Raw genomic sequence first — 22,024 nt, forward strand, 5'->3', positions numbered from 1 at the left:
ATGAAGACTCTCAGGCACCACCCAGGACCTACTGAATCAGAAACTCTAGGGGCGGGCCCAGTTATCCACATTGTAACAAGCCCTCTAGGTAATTTTGATCCACACTAATATTTGAGAACCACTGTTTTAGAAAGTCAGTGCTACTCCAAGGAAGTCTGTGGACCAGTGTCATCTGGAAGCTTGTTAGAAATGCAGAATCTTGGGCCCCACCCTCCTGAGATTCTGGTTTAATTGGTCTGAGATAAAGAAGCCTAATTATTAGTAATTTAAAAAGGTTCCCGAGTGATCCTAATTGTCATTATTATGGACTGAATGTTTGCATCCCCACAAATTCATACATTGAAATGCTAATCCCCAAAGTGATGGTATTTGGAGTTGGGGCCTTTGGGAGGTAATTAGGGTTAGATTAGGTCATGAGGGTAGAGCCCTGATGATGGGATTAGTATCCTCATAAAAAGAGGAGGAGACAGGAGATGTCTCTCTCTGCATGCACATACCAAGAAAAGGCCATATGAGGACACAACCAGGAAAAGAACTCTGATCAAGAATCCAGATGTGCTGGCATCCTGATCTTCCAGCCTCCAGAACTGTGAGAAATAAATGTCTCTTGTTTCAGCCACCAGGTCTATTACAGCCACCAGTCTGTTATAGCAGCCAAGCAGGCTGAGGCACGCAGCCGGGATTAAGAATTACTGCTCTAAGGAAGAAATTGTTAAATGCATTTTATATCTTCCAGGAGAAGAGGTAGTCCTTTCTGCACAGGTATTAAAAGATGGAAGTCATTTTCCTTTGCAGATTTACTGGAGCTCAGTTAGAAGAGCTCAGTTATCCCCCTTGTCGGGGAGTGGGAGGCGGGTTTCGGAGTTTCAGCAGTAGAAGATGGCCTGGAGGAACCAGGCCTGGTGTTATAAGTGGCACAACATCAGCCTGCAGGTTCCCTCAAGGGAAGGAAACAAAGAGCTAAGATCAAGCTACTACAGTGTGAGGTGAAGGCCACGAAAAGCCAAAGTGGGGAATAAGAAAAGGAGGGCCCGACAGTTCAAATTCAACTCCCACTCAGCCCAGGGTCAGTTGGTTGCCCAGTGGTTGCAACCAAGGAGAAAGGTGGGCAGGTCTCAGCATAAGAGGTGGGGGGACTCAGCCCGGACTCTGCCTGAGGGCCGGGGCCGGGGTTAACCATGGACAGGCCCAGCCCAGGGGAGAAGGGAAGGCAGGATCTGGGAGTGCTTCAGGACTGTCCTCACCAACTGGAGGGTGCTCAGGAATGACCTGCAGCATCCCCAAGAAACATCAGCATCTTGGTCATTCAGGTTAAAAAACTGTGTTTATATGTGCTATCTTAAGGAAGCTGCAGCTTTGTGATTTTGTGAACACTTGCTCCCATTTTATGACCTGTTTCCAGTGTTTCATAATCCTTGGGGTGACTGGCAGCTATGCTTTGGGTGTTAAATCTTAAATTTACTGAATGCTCCTATTCTTTGCAAGGCAGTGAGTTGGACTTGGCCATTCCCCAAACCACCGCTGGTGCCCCAGGCTTGTGTCTTCTGGAATAAATGCAGTGAATACAAAGGCCCAAACAAGATCACGGAAATAAGACTGCGAGGTCATTAATTTCAATCCAACACATGTTCCTTGAGGCCTCCTAGGTATTAGACACTACCCTAAATATAAAGATGCCTCAGGCATGGTCCCTACATTTAGGAAGGGAATCAGTTAAGACTAAAACAAATAGTCATCATCAACAACAACAAAAATTTGGAGAGGCGAAGAATGTTACATAGAAAAGAGTTGTAGTAAAAAGAACACAGAACCACTGGCCGGGGCATCTGAATATGAATTCCATCAATGTTATCAGCTCATTGTATCTTAACTTTCTTCTCTGTAAAATGGATTTGTCACCATCAGCATTTTCTTTCTTACCTCCCCAGGGTTATCTTGAGAGCCAAATAAGATCATGGATGTGAAAATAATTAGTGAAATAGAAACTTTTGTCATATATTGCTTATGTTGTCCTATACAAATAACTTGGAAATCAGTATTTTTAGTTACTTTTATTACTGTGAAATAAGGGAGTCCCAGGCAGAGAGGCTGGAGAGATGAGACCCAGGCGGGTTCCCCAGAACCTCTTTGACAATTGTATTCAGCAGGAATGTCTTCGTGGAAGGATGCAGGCACCATTGGGTCCTGCCTAACCTAGGTTACTATCTTTTGCCACTTGGTGTGTTGTAGGATTGCTTAATGGGGAATGTACTGTGTTCTTTCTTTTTCCTTTACACACATTGAGAAAATAAACCACAGCAATCATGAAATCAGAACATTTTGGTGAAACATATTGCAGAAGAACCGGGAAACATGTTGCAATGGTGCCTGCTGGGTACTGCTGCAAGTTTGGGGGTGAACAGGAGAATCAGGTTCTTATAGGTAAACAGATAAATGCGTACAAGTTTTGTATTGTTTTGTTTTGTTTTGAGTGGTGGCGAGTAGAGGGCATGATAGAGTGACATTCATATATATCATATGATAGATAGGACAGTCATATTTTATGAGAAGACTGCAAATGTGAATATATGAGACAGGATTTGGATCCTAACATTTATCATGTGACCTTGGGCAAGAAAAGTAATCTCTCTACCCCATTTCTTCATTTATAAAATGCAACAATACCCACCCTTATGGGATTGTTATGAGGATAAAGAGATACCATAAAGTAACCAACTAAATTAAATTAAATTAAATTGGGTTTAATAAATGGTCACCATTACTATGATTATTTGAAGAGTCCTTCTAGAACTAGCTTGCAGATAAACCATCTTTAATGATGAAGACAGATGCTTCACAATATAGGAACTCATTTTCCACTTCGTTCCAACAGGGTAGGTACTCCATTCTGATAATGTGCTGTTCTTGCCACCTGGAGTTAGGTCTGAAAGCAGGATGTTTTCCTAATTCGAAGGCGATAACTGAGGTTGAAAATGATCAAGTGAGTTTTTTTCAGAAATGTTCCTTCCAAATTTAAATTCTTTTTTTTCAAAGATGATGAGAAACCTCAACTTTTTTTTTCTTGCTCTCCAAAGCTCCAGTACAAGGTTGTATATGTTAGTTGTAAGTCATTCTAGTTCTTCTATGAGAGCCAACACCACAGCACAGCGACTGACAGACAGGTGGTGTGGTTCTGTGACCTGGAAGTGAACCCTGGCTGACGAAGCGGTGAGTGCTGAACTTTAACCACTAGGCCTTCAGGGCTGGCTCTCTAATTTTAAATTCCTGAATCGATTCTTTTGCTGTTTCTTAAAATAAGTTCCATTCTTATGAAAAAAGAAAAAATGTCAATGATGTTTATAATGCTTATTAAAATAAAGTCTCAATAGACCACAAGGCCAGAAACTCAGCTTGCAAACGATTTAGCAAGGAGATGAGGCAGAGTTCTCCTACATCGTAGACAATAGGTCTCTCCTCAGGATGGCATGATGGAAGTTTTCTCATTTTGTAAAATTTTCCACATTGATGAAAAATGTATCATCGTTTTATATATCTACTAAATAAAACCATGATGTACATTGTTGACATAGATGATTTCATGTGAGAGTTCTACTTTGTTTAAATCTGGAAAGTCAGGGGCTAGTGCCCTTCTGCCCCTCCATCCCTGTCCTGTACAACATGGCCACGCTCTGGTTTGGAGAATCCACTAGAAGGGCTTCAGAGTTGTGGTGAGTCATGCAGGGTGAAGTAGTGAGCTCACGGCACACAGCATGGAGAATGGACACCCAACAGGAAGAATGTGCCCAAGTGCTTAAACAGAACTACTGTGGGATCAAAATGTACAACACAGTTTATCTTTAATCCGTTAATGACTAGGGAGGGATGGGTTCTCAATTTCTTCTTGTTTCTGTCTGGGTCACTGCCTAGGTGACCTAATCCAATCCTGTGTCTACACACAACGACAACTCCCAGATTTATACCCCCACGCTCAGGCTCTCCTCTGAACTTCAGGCCATGTATCCAACTGCCAACTGCATATCTTGATCTTGTTCCTCCCCCAGACTGAATCACCTCAGTGAATGGACGCTCCATTCTTTCAGTTGTTTGGAAAAAAAAGGTTGAGTTATACTTGACTCCTCTCTTCATATCACACTACACACCCAGTCCATTAGCAAATCCTCTGTCCTACCTTCAAAATACACCCTCAGACTATTTCTCACTGCTCCTACCATCCTCTGCTGCTGCAGTAGCCTCCTAACATATCTCCTGTTTCTGCTCTTTTGCTTCTATAGTTTATTGTCCTCGGAGCAGCCAGTGTGATTCTTTTAAAATACAAGCCAAATCATAATGTTGTTTCTCTTCTTAAATCTCTCTAGAATCCACAGTCTATGTAATGGCCCATAAGACCTTACATGATCTGTCTCCCTGCCACTTCTCCGACTTCATCTCCTTTCCCCTCCCTTCATCCCCTACCTCAGTTTCTCCCCAGTCACAGGAGCCTCTTCACTGTTCTTCAAGCAAGCCTCAGGGCCTTTGCACTGAACTGTTCTTCCTGGAACCTTCTTTTCCTCATACATGGTTTGCTTGCTCACTTCCTTCAGATTTAGTTCTCAGGTCTTCACTAAGAGCTCTCGGTAATTCATCCCCAAACACCAGGGTCTGTCAGTCTCTCTCTATCCCCTTACTTGAAGTATTAGTCCAGTGTCAACGGGAAAGCAGAAATCATTCTGCGTATTTGAAACAGGGCAATTTAATGCAAGAAATTAGTTCTATGAGTGATGGAAGAGGCCGAGAAGCCAGAGGAGACAATGAAGCAACCCAGAAGTTAGAAACAGAAAGAAACTTCCAGTCCTCCTCCCCCCAGGAGGGCAGGAGAAAGGCACCTATATCACCTGGCCAGAGAAGGAACCATAGCAGTTGTGTAGAAGCTGGAGCACTGAAGAGGCAGCCACCACTACAGATGCCGCCGTGGGAGGAAGAGGGAGAGATGCCCCGGCTTCTCCCATCTTTCTGTTCTCAGGTCTCCCTCTGTGCCTCTGGTTGGATGAACTCACACAGACGCGGGCTAACACAAGGCCCGTGCACAGCCTGCAGGGGGCAGCACCCACCACCCCTTCGGAGCAGGGGAACAAATCCAGAGGCAAACAGGCCTGGCCCTGGCACAACCTGCTCTATTTTCCCTCAGAGCATTTATCATCCTTGCCATATTTACAACTTTTTATTTGTGGCTTCTCTACCTTGGCTGGAATATAGGGTCCATGGAGTCAGGGCTTTGCTGTTTCCTGTAGCCCCAGCTCCTAAAAGAGTGCCTGACTCCTAGTAGGCACTCGATAGATATTTGTTGAATGAGACAATATGCTTCAGCAGGCAGTGAGTCTACTATAGCAGGCGCTAAATGAATATATATTGAATAAAAGAGACTGATTAACAATTACAATACCAAGGTAAGTGTCATGTGAAAAAATATGGTGCCAGTCAGTTGAAATCTGTCTCAACAGCTTTTCCAACACAAGACTCCTGAGAAGATCACATTCATTTGAAGAGCAGTACAATTCACGGTGCATTTTCATACGTGATTGCTTCAAATCCCTAGTATCGTATTTCCTGAGGGCTTTTAGCCTCATTTACTTGTCCTTTCATCTTCACGAATTTGTCCAGTTGAAATGTTCCCTATTTGGTTCTTTTTTTCTTTTAAGTTCTAAAAAATAGTTCAGGAAACCTGAAACTTTGAACTCAGTTTGTCAAAAAAATAAAACAACCTTGAAAATAAATGCTTGTACTATTTATTACTAATAAAATTGAACACTATAATTCAGGAAAAAATGGACAAAAATCATTATTTTATTAAATCTCAAGATTAAAACCTGGGGCTGGCCTCGTGGCCGAGTGGTTGAGGTCGCACACTGTGATTCGGCTGCCCAGAGTTTCGCCGGTTCGCATCCTGGGAGCGGACATGGCACTGCTCATCAGGTCATGTTGAGGAGGGGTCCTACGTGCTACAACTAGAAGGACCCACAACTGAGATATACAACTATGTACTGGGGGAACTTGGGGAGAAAAAAAAGATTAAAACCAAATCTGGCTTTATGGTCAGTTAGGCAATAAATACTGCATGAAACCAAATCGTGTTCTGACAGAAACATTTCTGTGTTCTGGAAACTTTCTACTTTAAGGAAGTCTTAAGTTCATTGTTGACTATCTTGTTTGTATTTTCTTGGTGTCTCCTAGAGATCAAATTCTAAATGATTCATATCAAGAATAGCTGGATTTTTATTTTCCTGTGGAAACTTTGGATAGATAGTGGTATCTGGGTAGTGAGTGAATGTAGACCTAAAATTTATGACTTTGTGACCAGTTTAAGTATGTTAAAGATATTTTTTAGCTACTGATCTTCCTTTTAAGATTCTCTATATCTGAAGAAAAACAAGGGACTGAATTTCAGCTGAAAGATATGTCATGTGTTTAAAATAACTTTAAGACCAAAAAAAAATATAATAATAATCCTGTTTTCCTTTGGGACAAATGACTCATTCAAGTGAGCCTCTTAGGAGAGTCCTCCCATGATGAACAATAGAAAGGTTATGATGAGTTTCTCTCTTTGTCCCCAGGCAAGAAGAAATTCAAATATGTTCTCTCTGTATGAATTCATTTCTGTTACATCTCAGCTGCTCACATCACCAAAATGAATAACTATTGTCCACACAGTCTTGTTCATGCTTGTGTTTTAAGCTTTTCTTTCTTTCAAGACCTGATCACAGGCCCTTGAGAAAACCAGAAATGACACAGCAAACTGGAACAAAGTTTGTTGTTCTAGTTAACTTGTTCCCAGTAAGTGTATGGTACAGCAGAGAAAGAACTGGATCATATTTTATTCCAATTTTGAGAAACTGAGATTGGCTTCTAGTTTTTCCAGTTGTTTGTACTTTTGGATAAATTGCTTAACTTACTGAATTATAATAATGATGGCTCACACTTATTGAGCGCTTACTAAGCCTCAGGTACTGATTCTGCATGCGGTACGTGACCATTGTGCAGACTCTGAACAACCCTAAGAACCTAGGTCTCTTACTATCCTTATTTCACAAATGGAGGAACTGAAGCACAGAGAGGTCAGACACTTGCTCAAGTTTCCACAGCTACTAAGTGGAGGAACTGGGCCACAAGCCTAGGTAGTCTGGCTCCAGAGCCCACACCCTTACCCAACCTCTGAGCTAGCAAAGGGAAATTAAAATGTCTTCCTTATGAAGCAAGGTGAAAGTGTATTTTGATGTTCTTCTCTAGGAGAAAAAAAAACACCTGTTAAGCTGCTTTTCCAAGAAAAGGGAGGCCCTGATGGCACGTTTAAGAGACAATAAAACAAAGTTGCAGCATATCTGCTTTATATTTAAAAAGAAAAATAAATAAATGGGAACTGGGGTTCCTCATAGAGGGCGGAGCAGATCAGACAGAGGAGCAGGGGGCTGAAGTCTGGGGAGAAGTGGCTGGGGAGGTGACTTGGGAGGTGGGATGGCTAAAGGACCTTAAGAATTTTTGTCCTCCCAATTGCTTGGTGGAGAGCCTTAGAATCCCCATAGGATTTTGGAAGTCAAGTTTATTAAAATTTCAAAGGATGAGTGATATCACCTGCCCTCTGGGTTATACTTATAAATCTTTAATATAACTCACAGAATTGAGAATAGATGCAAGGAAACAAGGCAATTTTGACCAACATTTTAGAATCTACTACATGTTAAGTACTAAGCTACACTACTTTTATAAAATGGTGATAATGAAGAAGAATTAACATATAATAAAATTCACTAATTTTGTGTGTATCGTCTTAAAAAATGTATTCAGTAAGGTCACCACTACCATAATCATGATATGGAACATTTCCATCACTCGTGTTACTTTGTAGTCAATCCCTTCCTCCTCTTCCAGCCCCTGGCAGCCAGTGATCTGCTTTCTATTATTATAGTTCTGCTTTTTCTAATTTTTCATACAATGGAATCATATGATATGTAGTCTTTAATGTCTGGCTTCTTTCATTTGCCATAATGCTTTTGAGCTTCATCCGTATTATTGCATGGATAGGTCATTTATTGCTGGTTTTCCACTGTCTGGATGTACTGCAGTTTGTTTATCCATTCACCAATTGATAGACATTTGGGTCGTTTACAGGTTTTAGCTATCATAAATAAAGCTATCACAAATAAAGTTTATGTGGAACTGTTTATGTGAATGTGTTTCATTTTTCCTGGATAAATATTTAGGAGTCGGGTCATTGGGTCACTTGGTGAGAGTATGTTTAACTTTATAAGAAGTAGTCAAACTGTTTTCCAAAATGGCTGTATCATTTTTCATTCTCACCAGCATTCTAAGAGAATTCCAGTTACTCTACATCTTGTCAACATTTGATATTTTCAGTCTTTTTACTTGTAACTATTTTGGTATGTAGTGGTATCTCATTGTGGTTTTAATCAGTATTTCCCTAACGATGAACGTCTTTTCATGTGTTTATTTGCCACTTATATAGCAAATATTTTGGCCATTTAAAAAAATTGAGATGTTTGTCTTTTTATTTTTGAGTTACACAAATTCTTTATATATTTAGGGTACAAATTCTTTATCAGATATATGTTTTGAAAATATTTTCTCCCAATGTGTGGCTTGACTTTAAATTCTTTTAATATTGTTTTTTTGAAGAGCAAAGGTTTTAAATGTGGATGAAGTTTAATTCATCAATTTTTTCTTTTGTGGTTCATGATTTTTATGTTTTATCTAAAAATCTTTGCTTAATTCAAGGCCACAAAATTTTTAAAATTATATTCTTCTAAAAGTTTTATATTTTTAATTCTTCCATTTAGAGGTCCATGGCTCATTTTTAATTTTTGTGAACAGTGTGAAGGAAGGATGAATGTTCTTTTTTTTAATATGTGTGGATATTTGATCATTCTACCACTATTTTTTGGAAAGATTAACCTACCATCTACTACATTCTAGGCGTTCAGCTGTACTTGTTAAGATTTACTGTCTGTTTCAAACATGCAATAACTCTTTTCTATACCTCTTTCTTTTAGGAATCTGGGAACATGGAACTCAAGGGAAAATGCGTCAGTGGGGGACTAGCTGTAGGAATTCCTGAGATTTTCTATGCTTATTTTCTATCAGTTGACACCTGCTCAGTCTTTCCACTCATCAGCATCAAATTCTACTGACAATCTCCCATCTTCTGGGTAAAAAAATTTATGAATAAGTTTGATAAGAATTTAGCTTTGAGGGTGTAAAGGTAAAACCTAACCATAAGAATTTGGAAACACAATTAATACATGGTGTAACAAAGAGGACAGGGACTTTCCACCTATAGGTTTAGGTTCATGTGACCATATATCCAATATATCCATATATCATGTGACCAAACACAGGGAGGAAATTTCCGCATTTCTTATTTATTAGTTTATTTATTTATTTTTATTGAGGTAACATTGGCTTATAATATTATGTAAACGTCAGGTGTACATACTTATATTTTGATTTCTGTGTGGGCTACATCTTGTTCACCACCCACAGACTAACTACCATCTACATTCCTTGTATATGAGATCAGTGTGCACAAAACTCGATTTTAAACTCTCAAAGGAATGGATAAATTCATTGGTCTATGTTTGGGGGAGTTGGAGGGAACACTATTTTCCTACTCCTGCTTGTTCTTTAATTGTTGGGGGATCACCTCTAGTGTAACACTTCCTGCCTCCCTCTAGGCACTCACTCCTCTCTTTGGGAGGTGAAATAACTTATTTGACTGGTGAATTTGAGAGCAGAAACTGGGCACATGTAGCTCCATCCTTGTGTCTTTCTCCTTGGGCTCCATGCAGCCTGTAGGGAGCTCCCGTTCTTGGGGAGGCCTGGTACTTTCCAGTTCTTCTCATGATTTATGGGTAACTATGTCTCATTCTAACATTTCATATTAGGAAACTTGCTCTCCCACAGATACACTCTCCAATATGATCTTTATCAGTAATGAAGTGGCATTTTGTTATTTTTCAGTGGGTTCAGAACATGGATCAGGATGAGGAATGCAGTTTATTGGGCCTCTCCAACTCCAAAGGTGCAGAGAAACTAGAATGCTAACGATTGGTTTAATAAATATCTTCGGTATTTAGTTGTTATAAGACACATGGCTTCCTTCTTTAAGTGCACAAAGCATAAAATAGGCTTAAAGTACAATGAGAGTTTTGTTTATACATGGTAGCTTCCTGTAAAACGAATCAGGCAGTTCAAAATAGCTGTTGAATCTTTATCCAATAGATATTTAAAACTAGGACTGGCAACTCGATGTTAAAGAATAGTTCTATTCTACTTTGAAGCAAAGTTCAGATTAAAAAACATCTGGAGGTTTATTTTAGGACTATGAATTTATTAATAACCGTAGATTTTTTTTAGCATGTGAACAATACTGAAAATAAGCAAGTTCAAGTTCTTATGATAAAACGTCTCCAGTCCTCCTGAATGTACTTCTTTGCTGATACTAAAATCAGATGATGAGTTTGATGGTTCTTTACATTGCAACCAAGTATTGGTTTTCATCATTCGGGTAATGTTCTTTGCCCTAGGGTCGTATTCAAATTGCTTTGATCTACGGAAGAAATAGAAGAATCCTAGAGAGAGAGAATCATGATTAGTTATCTGGCACAACTATATAATGGTTGCATACTCTTTAATTTTATGAATATTGAATAAAATAATTGAACATTATGGAGAGAAAAGAAACTTGTGTAATTATATAGATACATTTTACTTTACTCCTGTCACATGAGAAATATTACTTTATTTCCTTGAGGAAGAAGCCAACACATGAAATGAATTTCAAGGAGCTTACTACCTTTTTAGCCAGACTGTGGTTTTTGCCAGAGGTTCTCAAACTAGGTTTCAAAAAAGCATCTCAGGGAGGGGGAGAAGAAGGCCCCTGTGGGTATGGCCTTAGGCCCTCCATCCTCATTTCTCTAGAGCTGCTCTGCTTTATCTGTTTTAGATTTTGACATTCTGTATTAGATTTCATTGGAATAAAAGATTGTATCACTCAAAAACATTTTTAGACTCCTACTTATTCCATGGTCTAGGTTTTTTTCTTTGAAGATATAGTAGCTGGACTGGTACATTAAATTAGCTGAGATTCTTTTAAAACTGTAGATTCCCAGAGCTTACCCACAATCCTACTGCCTCAGAAACTATAATTTTGCACACAAACCCCAAGCTGTGCATATTAAACTATGTACATTATAGTTTGAGAATCACTGTTCAGTTCATGTGCTTCGTCGTTTTTCACAATTAAAACTCTTCAGGGGTTGTCTTTTAGGGGGTATCTTGGATCAATGATAAGTAAAACTAATTTTGGTACTTTTGGCATAGATTTGAGATAGTGTAATGGAGAACATAATTCAGGACTTACTGATTCAGTTTGTGATAATGCCCAAAGGGTTAAAGTTAATTATTACCTGTGCTCAAGAGTAGTTAAATCACATTAAAATTGAGATATTAAGTTTTTGTGCTGTCTTCCTTCACAGTCAGTAAAGTCTTCCAAGTATCCTAATCGTTAAGGCATTGCGGCTTACCTTTATGCTGGAAAGCAGCATCAACTCGGAGACCAATTCCTGGAAAGTATTTTAGCACCCTCCGTGGATACCCTTTGTCCATGGTTTGGGTCACTTCATCATACCTGGAGACATGGATTTGGAAGGTTTCCAGGGGATCTTTGTTTTGGGAGCTTAATTCTTCTACTGGCTAGCTTGGAGTCAAGTGAGGATGTGGAGAAAAAGTAGGCTAGTAGAGGAAAACTAATTGGATCAGTAATAAAAATATGCCAAAGATTATGTTTGGTTGAATCATTTATAGTGTCTTGAAAACAAGAAATGATAAGGTAAAGAACCCACATCATTTGCCAGACTGATGTTATTCTGAGTAACTGGTCAATCAATGTGAGGGCTCAGCTCGGAGTTTCACAAATTTTGACTGGTATGTTGGCCATTGGCAATTTGGTTGGCCTCACCAGCTTTATTATTTTACCTTATCTTTATTTTTTAAGTTGGAGGAAGATCTTTGGACTCATTGAAACGTTCTTTTGTTTGATGAATGTCATCACCTGAAATTGCTTTCAACATAATTACTTTAAGAAGACTGTAGGTTAGTTTTATTTTTGCCTGTGTTAAAATGATGCTATGTGGATATTTTTATCCAGAATAAAATGGAGTCAATTTTCTGTAAACTTACCTCCAGCACCAAATGCCCACAAAGAAGTAGGTTTTTCTTGTGTTGTGGTCATAGAGAGCTGCGTCAATTTTCTTCACGTGTCTTGGAAAGCCAAGTGTATAGATGGATTTGGGATAATCTGGCAAGACAGCATATCCTCTGATCATCCAGAAGTTGTCATCTGGGAAGAGAGAAAGTGGTTATCTTCCGATCTATTTCCTAGAGGGAGAAATAGATGTCTTAAGAAGTTTGAAAATAATTAGATAATTAGTTTCTCTCAGGTTCAATGCTTAAAGATTTAGTAATCTTACTTTTCCACTTATTCTTGCCACTTTCTTTAGCTGGCTTCTATTGTTAATAGAACACAAATAATATATACCTATAGTTAATAGTGTTCATACCCATGTCAATTGGCTTCACTGTGTTGATTGCTTTTCTAACTCTGACAAAACAGTCAAGTATGTTTGGGCATGTTCTCCTAAATTTCAATACCTAAGTGTTCTCAAAGGTAAGTAATCTGATGAAATCCATGTAAAAACTAGGGTTGCTAAATTAAATAGGAGATAGCAGTTAAATCTGAATTTCAAATAAACAATGACTAATTTTTGGTACAAGTATATCCAAAGTATTGCAAGAGATATATTTACACTATTTTTTTGTTGTTGTTGTTTATCCAAAATTCAAAGCATCCAATTTTTTCATTTTCCTAATCTGGCAACCCTAGCAAAAAAGAAGTATAGAAGAGAGATAGGTTACCTTTATTTGACAGAAAAAAGACTGTTTTTTAGTTTTTGTCATACAGGTTCTTTTAGCTCATGTGCAATTGGGATGGTGTTTACGTTCACAGCCACAGAGAACCCTGGATAGTGGTTCTTTGTGATAGGAGTCTAAGGTCAGGCAGAAGCCCTGCCCATTTGGCTCATGCATGAAGATTAAGCTCCTTGCCGCAAAATACCCACAGACCAGTTCAGGCATCCAGAGGGAGAAGAGGAATCACGATGGGCAAAGCTACCTTTAAAAACCAGAATCTTATCTTTGGAGTTCTCATATGCAGCATGAATATCAGCTGGCAGAGATGGCCATAAGGAAGAGATTAATTCAAATTCAACATTGGTGATATCATAATAGATCCTCCATAGGTACCTGTGTTAAAAAAACATACTTTACATATACAGCCTGTATATGTCTATTTCAACGAAAACATTGCGAACATAGGCTTGTCTTTTATCTATTGAGTTGGTACTTTCCTCATACAATTCAGAGCATTCACACAATTTTCCCCCGCAAGTTTAGGGGATTGTGAGTTCTGTTCTACCCTTTGGGCCACCAAGGTCTGGACATGCCTGTGCCTACTCTCTTGGGTACTTAGAGTAGCAAACTGTCCACGGAAATATCATAAAAAGTTCTCATTGTGCTCAATGGCCTTGTTTCTGCCGAAGTAGCAATACCCAATATTCTAAGCCAACCTCAAGTATTCTGAGAAGAACTTTTCAGTGCTGATGTTTGCTAGAATGAAGAAATGTTATCACGGGCATGGCAAAACATTTCCTCAGATTTTTCCTTCTGGCTGTAAAGTTCTGAGTCTATGAATGAGACTTGAAAGTCCTTGTATTCCATTTCCCTTCTCATGCTGGCAACCCCTTCCTGACAAGCAGTCTCTCAGCCTCTGCTGTTGGGGGCATGGTAGTGACAGCATGTCATTACAGTTCTATACAGCTGTGGGTGGAAGGAGTCTGATTTAAAATATTTTTCCCTTTGCCCCTATATCCTTGTTAGATGGTGTATGTCCTGATGCTTTGTTCTGAAAATATGATCATGAAATACGTAACTGACATACCATGCTGCAATTTAAATCCTATAAATTATACATAGTGAGAGAAGAGGTTTCCCACTAACGCTTTATTGATGTAACATTAGGGAATGGTCTATTGATATGTGTTTAACAACTGGCTCTCCAGGCAGGAAAAAGACCTAAGTTTTATCATTTGATGATTTCCAGGGTGTAAATACTCCAACCATGGCCGGTTTTAAGCCACCAAAGCAATGTGAACTGGTTTACAAAATTCTGGAAAATTTAACAACTGGATCCTGAAATGTTATAAGTCAACTCCAACATGTCACTGAGATTGGTGTATTATTTTAGCTAAGAAGTCACCGAAAGTAGACTCTACTTCACCTTCTTAAACAATGGCAATTTAGAAATTTGCTTAAAAACATTTAAAAATTAATTTATCAAACATGTAGGATATAGACTCATAGTAAAACATTCAAACAGTATGAGGAGTTGTAAAATGGACAGTAAAAGGCACACATTCTCACGATCCCCATGACTCCCTCTTTATCCCTAAATCTCTTGAAAAGAAAAGTCTTCGTAGGAAATTGAAGAGCTTAAGGGAATGGGTTTACCTGCCTTTAAAGAACATTACTTCTCTGCGGAAAGTGGTGATAGCATCAAAAGTCAAATCAGGGTCACAGGCATGGGGTACAGTGGGTTCTTTTGGCTTAGTAGGTGTCTCAGGTAGATCTCCTGTGATGGAAAAGAAATACCACAGTGAATTAAGAAGGCATGTGGAAATACCTACAGAAGGATCTTACCCAAGTGAATATTTTCTTCATAAAATTTCAAGAAGTGAGTTTCTCAACTTCCTTTCTGGAAAGCTTCCTATTTAGTTCACATATATTCAGATTTGTGATGTTGCTCACCATAGATGGATTGGATTCCACTGATATCATCCTGAGAAAGTGGGTATTTGCTAGGATCCAGGGAGACATAATTTGGGAACATCAAAGCTGTTGGATCATTGGAATGAGAGAGCCCCAGTGAATGACCAAATTCATGAGCAGCCACGAGAAATAAGTTGAACCCTTAACAAAAACAGAAAACACGAATACATGAATCAATCAAAAGGAGAAGGGTTGCATCTGAGATTAGGAAGTAACTAAGGGGAAACAAGAAAGGGCTTGCCATCCAGCAGGTAATTCTTGTAACAAATGCACCATCATTTATCTGGGAAAGGTTTCAATACTAATAACTGATATTAGTCACATCATGGAGAAATATGACCTAAAGGAAGCAAATGGCAGGAAACAGGTGTTTCAGAATGGATAGTATTTAACCATCAGTTTTGGATTGTTGCTAGGTTATCCTATATGTGATCGTGTTTTTCCTACGTATATTCTTCCAAGGTTATCCATTGGCTGTAGAATAAAATGCAAATATCTTAACATGGCTCTCCATGATCTATCCTTGCCTTTTTTCCAGCCTCATATTTTAACTTTCATATTCCATGAGCTGGCCATATTGAATCATTTGCATTTCTCATCAATATCACGTTCTTTCTAATCTCTCTGTCTTAATATCTCCATCTCTTTTGCCCAGAATATTATCTCTCCCACCTCCTTTTTGCCTACTTATCCTACTTCTTCCTCAGAAATCCCCTCTAGAGTCATCTCCTTCATGAGGCTTCCCTTATCTCTCCAGCTCCTATCCAGGCTGTGTTAAATGCACCTCTGGGCTTCCATAGACTCAGTGATAATTCTGTCATAGCACATAAGGGACTGTGTTGTCTATTTCCTTCACCAAGCTGTGTACCCTGTCAGTACAGGGACTGTGTCTTAATCATCTTTTATTCCTGGTGACTGCTAAACTGCTTATCCATAGTGGGTGCTTAATAATGGTTGCTGGATCTCCATCCATGTGTTTATTTGGATGGAAGAATGATTAGATGCATCTCCTACACAAGACCACAGTACCCCGGACTCACCCATACCAGAAGTCTTAGCATGCCTGGTGGAATTGCCTTTTTATCTCTCTTGCTCCCACTAGTCTGTAAGGTTCTAAATATAAAAGACTGTCTTTGGACTTGCAACTAAGCCTGTGGATCCTCGGGAAAAGTCTGAGCCTTTCATGATGAAGACTTGTCCGGTGATGTTTGCACAAAATAAACATGAATGGCAAACGATTATTTCATGGCCTTTCGTGCTTTTCTGCTCTAGCCTTTGCTGCTGCCCCTTGTCTGACTGGCAATGTCACTGGGTGTGGTTTTGGATAAGGGATGGGACAAGTGACTCTTTGAAAGAATAATTGAAACTCAGGTCATCTATATGAAGTCCAAATCTTTATCTTGGCTTTCAAGACCCTCTGCAGTCTGAATCTTATTCACCACTTAGCCTTCTATTCCACAACATTTCTAATACTTGATTTGGTTAGGTTGTTTTGTCCAGAACACTGTCTACTCCACTTTGCCTTCTGGTTCCTGCTTAGCCTTCAGGTCTCAGATTTGGCATCACTTCCTCCCCTGACCTCTGCATTTGGGTTGGAATTTCTTTTGTGTGCTCCTATTATATGGTTATAGCTCCCTTTAGCCCAGTGTTGATCATGTTGGTTGGAATTTCCATTTGGTTGTGTGTGCTCCCTAGACTGTAAACCTAGGGCAAGGTCTGTGTCTCGTACACTGTTGCACACTCCATTTCTATGACAGAGCCTGTGTCATAGTGGGTTTTGAGTAAAGCATTGTTGAATGACTTCATTTACCAAAAATTTGCAGAGCGTCTATCATGTGCTGACAGTATTATAGGCCATATGATACTGTAGGAAAAAGATAACTTCTCTGCTGTCTTGGAGATGTTATTAAATATATAAATCACTCTAATCATCATCATCATCAATGCTAATAATCACCAACATAATTATCAATGTTAAAACAATTTCTGAATGTTCCCTATGGGCAAGTTCTTTGCAAGATGTTTTCACTTTCCTTATGGGTAACTTCTGTTATCTTCCTGCAAGAAGGGCATTATCCTTATTCTACAGACAAAGAAACAGAGTAAGAAAAGTAATTAACTTACCCAGGGTCCCTCAGGGAGTAAATGGGAAACCCTGAAAGAAATCAAGGTCAGACCTTGGTTGCTCTTGCCATATCACCACACATGCACCTGTAAGGCCTGTTTCAGTGGTTTAGTGTGTGTGTAGCACATACACACTCACACACAGGCTTGACGTTGCCCTCGCTTTAAAAGATTCTCAGGAAAATCTCTCTATATGCTTAAACTCCTTTGATATTACCACGCAATGACTTGTCCTTCCCTTAGGAAGTAGTGGCATTAGCAGATGACTTATGACTATTGCCCTTAAGCAAGTTACACTAAGTCTTTTGTACCCTTTCTATAGGGAAAGCCTACATATTCCAAGGAAGGAGATAATCATATATTATATATTATTGACAGTTTTCCTATTAAAAAAATCCCAGTTTTATAGAAGATTACATTTGCTTGAGGTTTTGTGTTTTTATTAGAGAAGAGGAAAATGTTTTCTCTTTTACGTCAATGAGCTAAAAGTTACACGATTGGGTGTTCCCTGGGGCCCGCATTTTAGACCCTGAGGGAATGCAACAAAGCAATTGGAAGACAGCCATTTTGGCATGTTGCCTGGTTATCCACCCAGAACTTGTTGGAGGCCTCTATTTATCCCCTGCCTTGCTCAAGCAACTTTTGCCAACTTGGGGCCCAGGGCTCTTTGCACTTTTTGATAATCCACCCCAAACATCCCCCTTGGCAGAGAGCTTGGAGCAGTGTGGATAATAGTACTTACGACTGAGTATTGGATTTAATAGAGATAAAAGAAACCCCCAGTGAACTCTTGGAGTAATCTCTGCCTCTAGATGGGAAAATAAAGCCTGGCTGAGCAAGGAGAGTTATCCTGATTTTGGCAAGCACTAGGATATTTCCTATAACTGCCTGATTGAACATATCCACTGCCTGTAGCCCAAATCCAAAGAAATATTGGGACATGTCTCAGCAGAAGATAAAAAGCAGTCATGGTCCATTCAATTCCTCCATTGTTTGGATGACAGTGTCATCCTACTTCCTTCGTCCTCTTGTCTATGATACTAACTCATTTAGCAGTGGCAGCAACCAAGCCCAGAGTTCCTCTGGTGCCTGAAGTCCAGTCATACTGACTTCTTTACCTTCCTTGTTCACTAGCAAAAGAAGAACAATTACATCACATGTTCAGACTTAGCAATGAGTGGCCACAGACCATTTTGAGTTACAGGCTTTCAATTTCGCAGAAACTATAAAACTGATCTATAGACTATCTGGAGTTACTTGGTCAGGACTGAACTGTGACCTTCTATACCACCCATCAGCAGAGCCACGCCTTCTGCTTTCCTGGGACCCTGGAAACCAAACGGCAGACCCAAGATGACTGTTGTCAATGATAGAAAAACAAAGTGGGGAGGACCTGAGTCTACTCAGCCTGCTCCTTTGATTGGTACACATACTTTTACTGTAGCAAAGTTTTGTTTTTTTGTTTGAAAAGTAATAAAATATCTCTTATTTCAGTGCCAGAGAGGTTCATTAAGAGAAATAAAGTCAAACCACTTGGTTTCAAAGAACAGGTCAAATATAAAGGTTAGGGTCTGATTCCTTGATGGATGGGCAAGAGTTAGAAGAGGAAGTTCATGATTATAAATAGTCCTTCTATGGGCCATGAACCCACACACCATCCTTCGATCACTAACTCAAAATTACCACCTCCCTAGAGTCGTCTTTCAATCCTTAAGCCACAGATGACTTTTCCCATTGGTACAGCACACAGCACATTCTGCTTTGTATGGTTGTATGCGAACCTAGGCCTTATATGCCACACAAGATCATAAACCTCTGAAGGGCTGGAACTTTTGTAGTACAACTTTGTGGTCCATACAACACCTTGCATAGTTGCAGGCACATAGTGGAACTGCAGGCATTGTGGATGTATGAACGAATGTATGAGTAAGTGAAGAATGTTCTGTTCATAAGAGGATTAGAAGTTTTATGAGGGTATTGTATGCCTAAGGCTCTCAACTGTACAAGCACAATTGTCTGGACAGATATTGAAAACTCATCCATGTCATCTTAGAATACGGAAAATTGTGGGGAAATTGGGAAGTAAAAAGCAACTAGTTGCAAAGCTATTCTTTTCAGGGATTCTTTAGAATACTAAATTTTGTTCATAAAGAAATTGAACTCACCTACTCCATCCTTGGTCCAATTTTCATCCTCATCGAAGTGAGTGTCTCCACCCAGACCCAGACCAGGAGGAAAGGCATGGCCGAGGACTCCCAAGGGGCCATCAAAATAACGAGGACATCTCCCATGGACTGAGATACAATTCATGGGGGAAAAAGAGATCAGCCTCCTCAAAGCTCCTGATGAATATAGCCATATATTTCCCTCTGCTGAAAACCTTACCTCGGGTCCTAAAGGCAATCATGATATCTGCAATCCCCTTGGAAATCTTGGTGAACATTAGTGGAGTAACTTTGCTCCACACTTCTAAACCTTTTTGGATAGCCTCGTCTACATCAGCTCGTGCCATATCTGGCGTATAGTTCATGATTCTTAAAAATTAACAAAAATATATCAATTTGTGCTTATACATGCATGTATGCAAATATACTACAAAAAGAAAATCATTTCTATTTCATCAATCATATGCTGCAGCAACTTTTGGTGTGGTGTTATTCTTACATTTGTATAATACTTTACTGTTTAAATAAAGCACTTTTACAATGCTATATAAATCAGTTCTCTCATCTGCCCTATTAATCAGGGAGTGTTATAACACTTTAACAAATGAGATTCAAAGAGGTTAAATAACTTCCCTAAGATCATACCCTGAGTGGGAGAGCATTAATTTCATGTATGTGTTTGCTGTGTATATAACTGCATTATAAATATGTTCTAAAAAGAATTGAGATTTATTTTCTCGGATGGCTTGTGGGAATCAGTCTTGTGTCATGTATTAAGAGTATAAATACGTGAAAGCCACAAAAAGGTAGTTACTCAGGAAAAGATTTCCCTCCTGTTTATATTTGTCTTCCTAAACCTATTTTCATCTCAATACCTAAGGCTCAGTAAGATGAAGGAAGAACTATCAGAAACTCTCTAGGGCCAGCCAGGAGGGCTGTAGAGTGGTGGTCAAGGTCACTATTTCTATCTCAGGTCACGGACACACTTCATCCTCTTTCTGCCAATGAGCCAGCCCTCTTTGCTTGAGATGTCTGGGGACAAAGCACTCCATACTTCACTCCGGAGTCCGTCTGAGATTTGACAACTCTAACTCACACACGTCTCTAACATGAACTGGTTGTGCTCCAGGGTCTTCTCATTTTCTCTTGAGCACACTGCATCTGTACCTTCAAGCATCTGCAATCGGATGGCAGTGCTTCAGGTCCTGAGCCTATTTGGAGCTGGCAGAGGCCAAAGATTAGAGGATCTCTGCCAGAGCCAGTCTGCTGACAAGAGCTATGTAACCTTGACTGTGGTAAATAATCTGTTGTTTCAGTTTCTCTTTGTTTAAGGTGGTAATAACAGCGGTGCCCACATCACAAGTTTGTTGGGAGGACGGAATGAATGAAATCTATAAAGTGCCGTGCACATAGGAAGTGCTTGGTAAAATAACCCATGATTATTTTTGATCCTTGGAGATTCTATTCATGTTTCTTTGGATTAAGGGGAAATAAGTGGTTAGAAGCATTACCTGTATGTGAGGTTGTATTTCTTCCACCCAGGGAGAGTGTAGCCATACTGACCCACATCAGGCACCCCACACCGCGGTGTCTTCATGATCTCAAGAGTGTTTGAATCCAGTTTTCCAGTCACCGTCAATCCAAAAAATGCTTGCATTTCCTGAATTTTGCCATCTATGAGACTCTTGTTCTTGCTTTGAACAAGATGACTCCCTTCTATTTCAAGAGAGTAGAACTGGTTGAGATATGCCTGAGCAAAAAGACAAAAAAAAAAAAAAGAAAAAAAAAGGCACAAACTACAAGAGAGCAAATCTTCACCTCAGGTTACAACAAAATTGTCTGAAATCCTTTTTGACAGTTCGGAGAAGAAAAGGAAATAGGTAATGAGGGGAAGGAAGGAGTGAGGGAAGAAAGAAGAAAAGAAGGAAACAGAGAGGAAAGGAAGGAGTCACCTCATTTTTTTAACTTTCAAGGACTGGTTGAGCTATGCGTGACCCGAGTTGGCCAAACCACAAAGCCTATAAAAATTCAAACCTCCACAGAGGAGAATCAAGCTATTTCTATGTGTTAAATGATCACATATCTTACAAATTTTTGCTATTATTTTCATTTTGATGTTTCCTTGAAACAAATTCTAGAAGAAATAGGTGATTATTCATTTCACAAATTTAATGAATTTAATCAAATAGGGCAAGTTAACTGGACTAATTTTTAGCGGGAATCTCAAAGCAATGTATTATTCATGCATAAAGAGATAAGGGCTCCAAATTGTAGTTGGGTCCTCCTGGTTGTTATTGAAATGCTTTTATAGAGACCTCCATTTCTTACAGCGCTGTCCTCTTTCTCCTCTCACTATCTCCTCATTTGTAAACATTGCTTAAAGTTGTAGCAAATCCTGCCTTTTCCTCTACCCCGCCCCTGCTCTCCACCCCTCACACAGTTCTTTGAGGTCCTTAGGGCAAGGGAACCAAAAAGCAGCTCCTTCTTACAAGAAAGTTCAGGACTCTTTTATAGGAATTTGCTGTCTTTTTAGGTCCCAAGACAGTCAACAGAATGAATTTTTTGTTAATAGTTGTTAATAATATTTATCGAAACAGTACCTGAGCCAGCTGCATATTTTCCTCATTTTCCATTTTTTGGTCTACAGGAAATGCAGAAGAAAATGTTATAAAGAGCAAACATAGAGGCAGAAGGCTCTTCATTCCTTCCTCTTCTCAGTTGAAGCCTGGTTCTGTTTGCATAGAATTTAGAAAATAATAGTGAGACGTGGCATGCCTTGGCCTCTATCATCCCTTAATTAATAACAG

At 39.4% G+C, this 22,024-nt stretch overlaps 1 protein-coding gene across 1 annotated transcript; it reads right to left on the reverse strand.

The window, feature by feature from the left end:
- Positions 1–10,280: 10,280 nt before the first annotated feature.
- MMP27 (matrix metallopeptidase 27) lies at positions 10,281–21,951 on the reverse strand. Its single transcript, XM_014741394.3, has 10 exons — positions 21,818–21,951; positions 20,729–20,967; positions 19,438–19,586; positions 19,218–19,346; positions 14,908–15,069; positions 14,611–14,731; positions 13,217–13,347; positions 12,226–12,385; positions 11,571–11,674; positions 10,281–10,616 (listed from the first exon to the last, which is right to left on the reverse strand). The coding sequence occupies exons 1-10, from the start codon at positions 21,917–21,919 to the stop codon at positions 10,378–10,380; spliced, it is 1,536 nt and encodes a 511-aa protein (XP_014596880.1). The 5' UTR covers positions 21,920–21,951; the 3' UTR covers positions 10,281–10,377.
- Positions 21,952–22,024: the final 73 nt, after the last annotated feature.

The sequence above is a fragment of the Equus caballus genome, chromosome 7 (assembly GCF_041296265.1).
Source record: "Equus caballus isolate H_3958 breed thoroughbred chromosome 7, TB-T2T, whole genome shotgun sequence".
Lineage (NCBI taxonomy): Eukaryota > Metazoa > Chordata > Mammalia > Perissodactyla > Equidae > Equus > Equus caballus.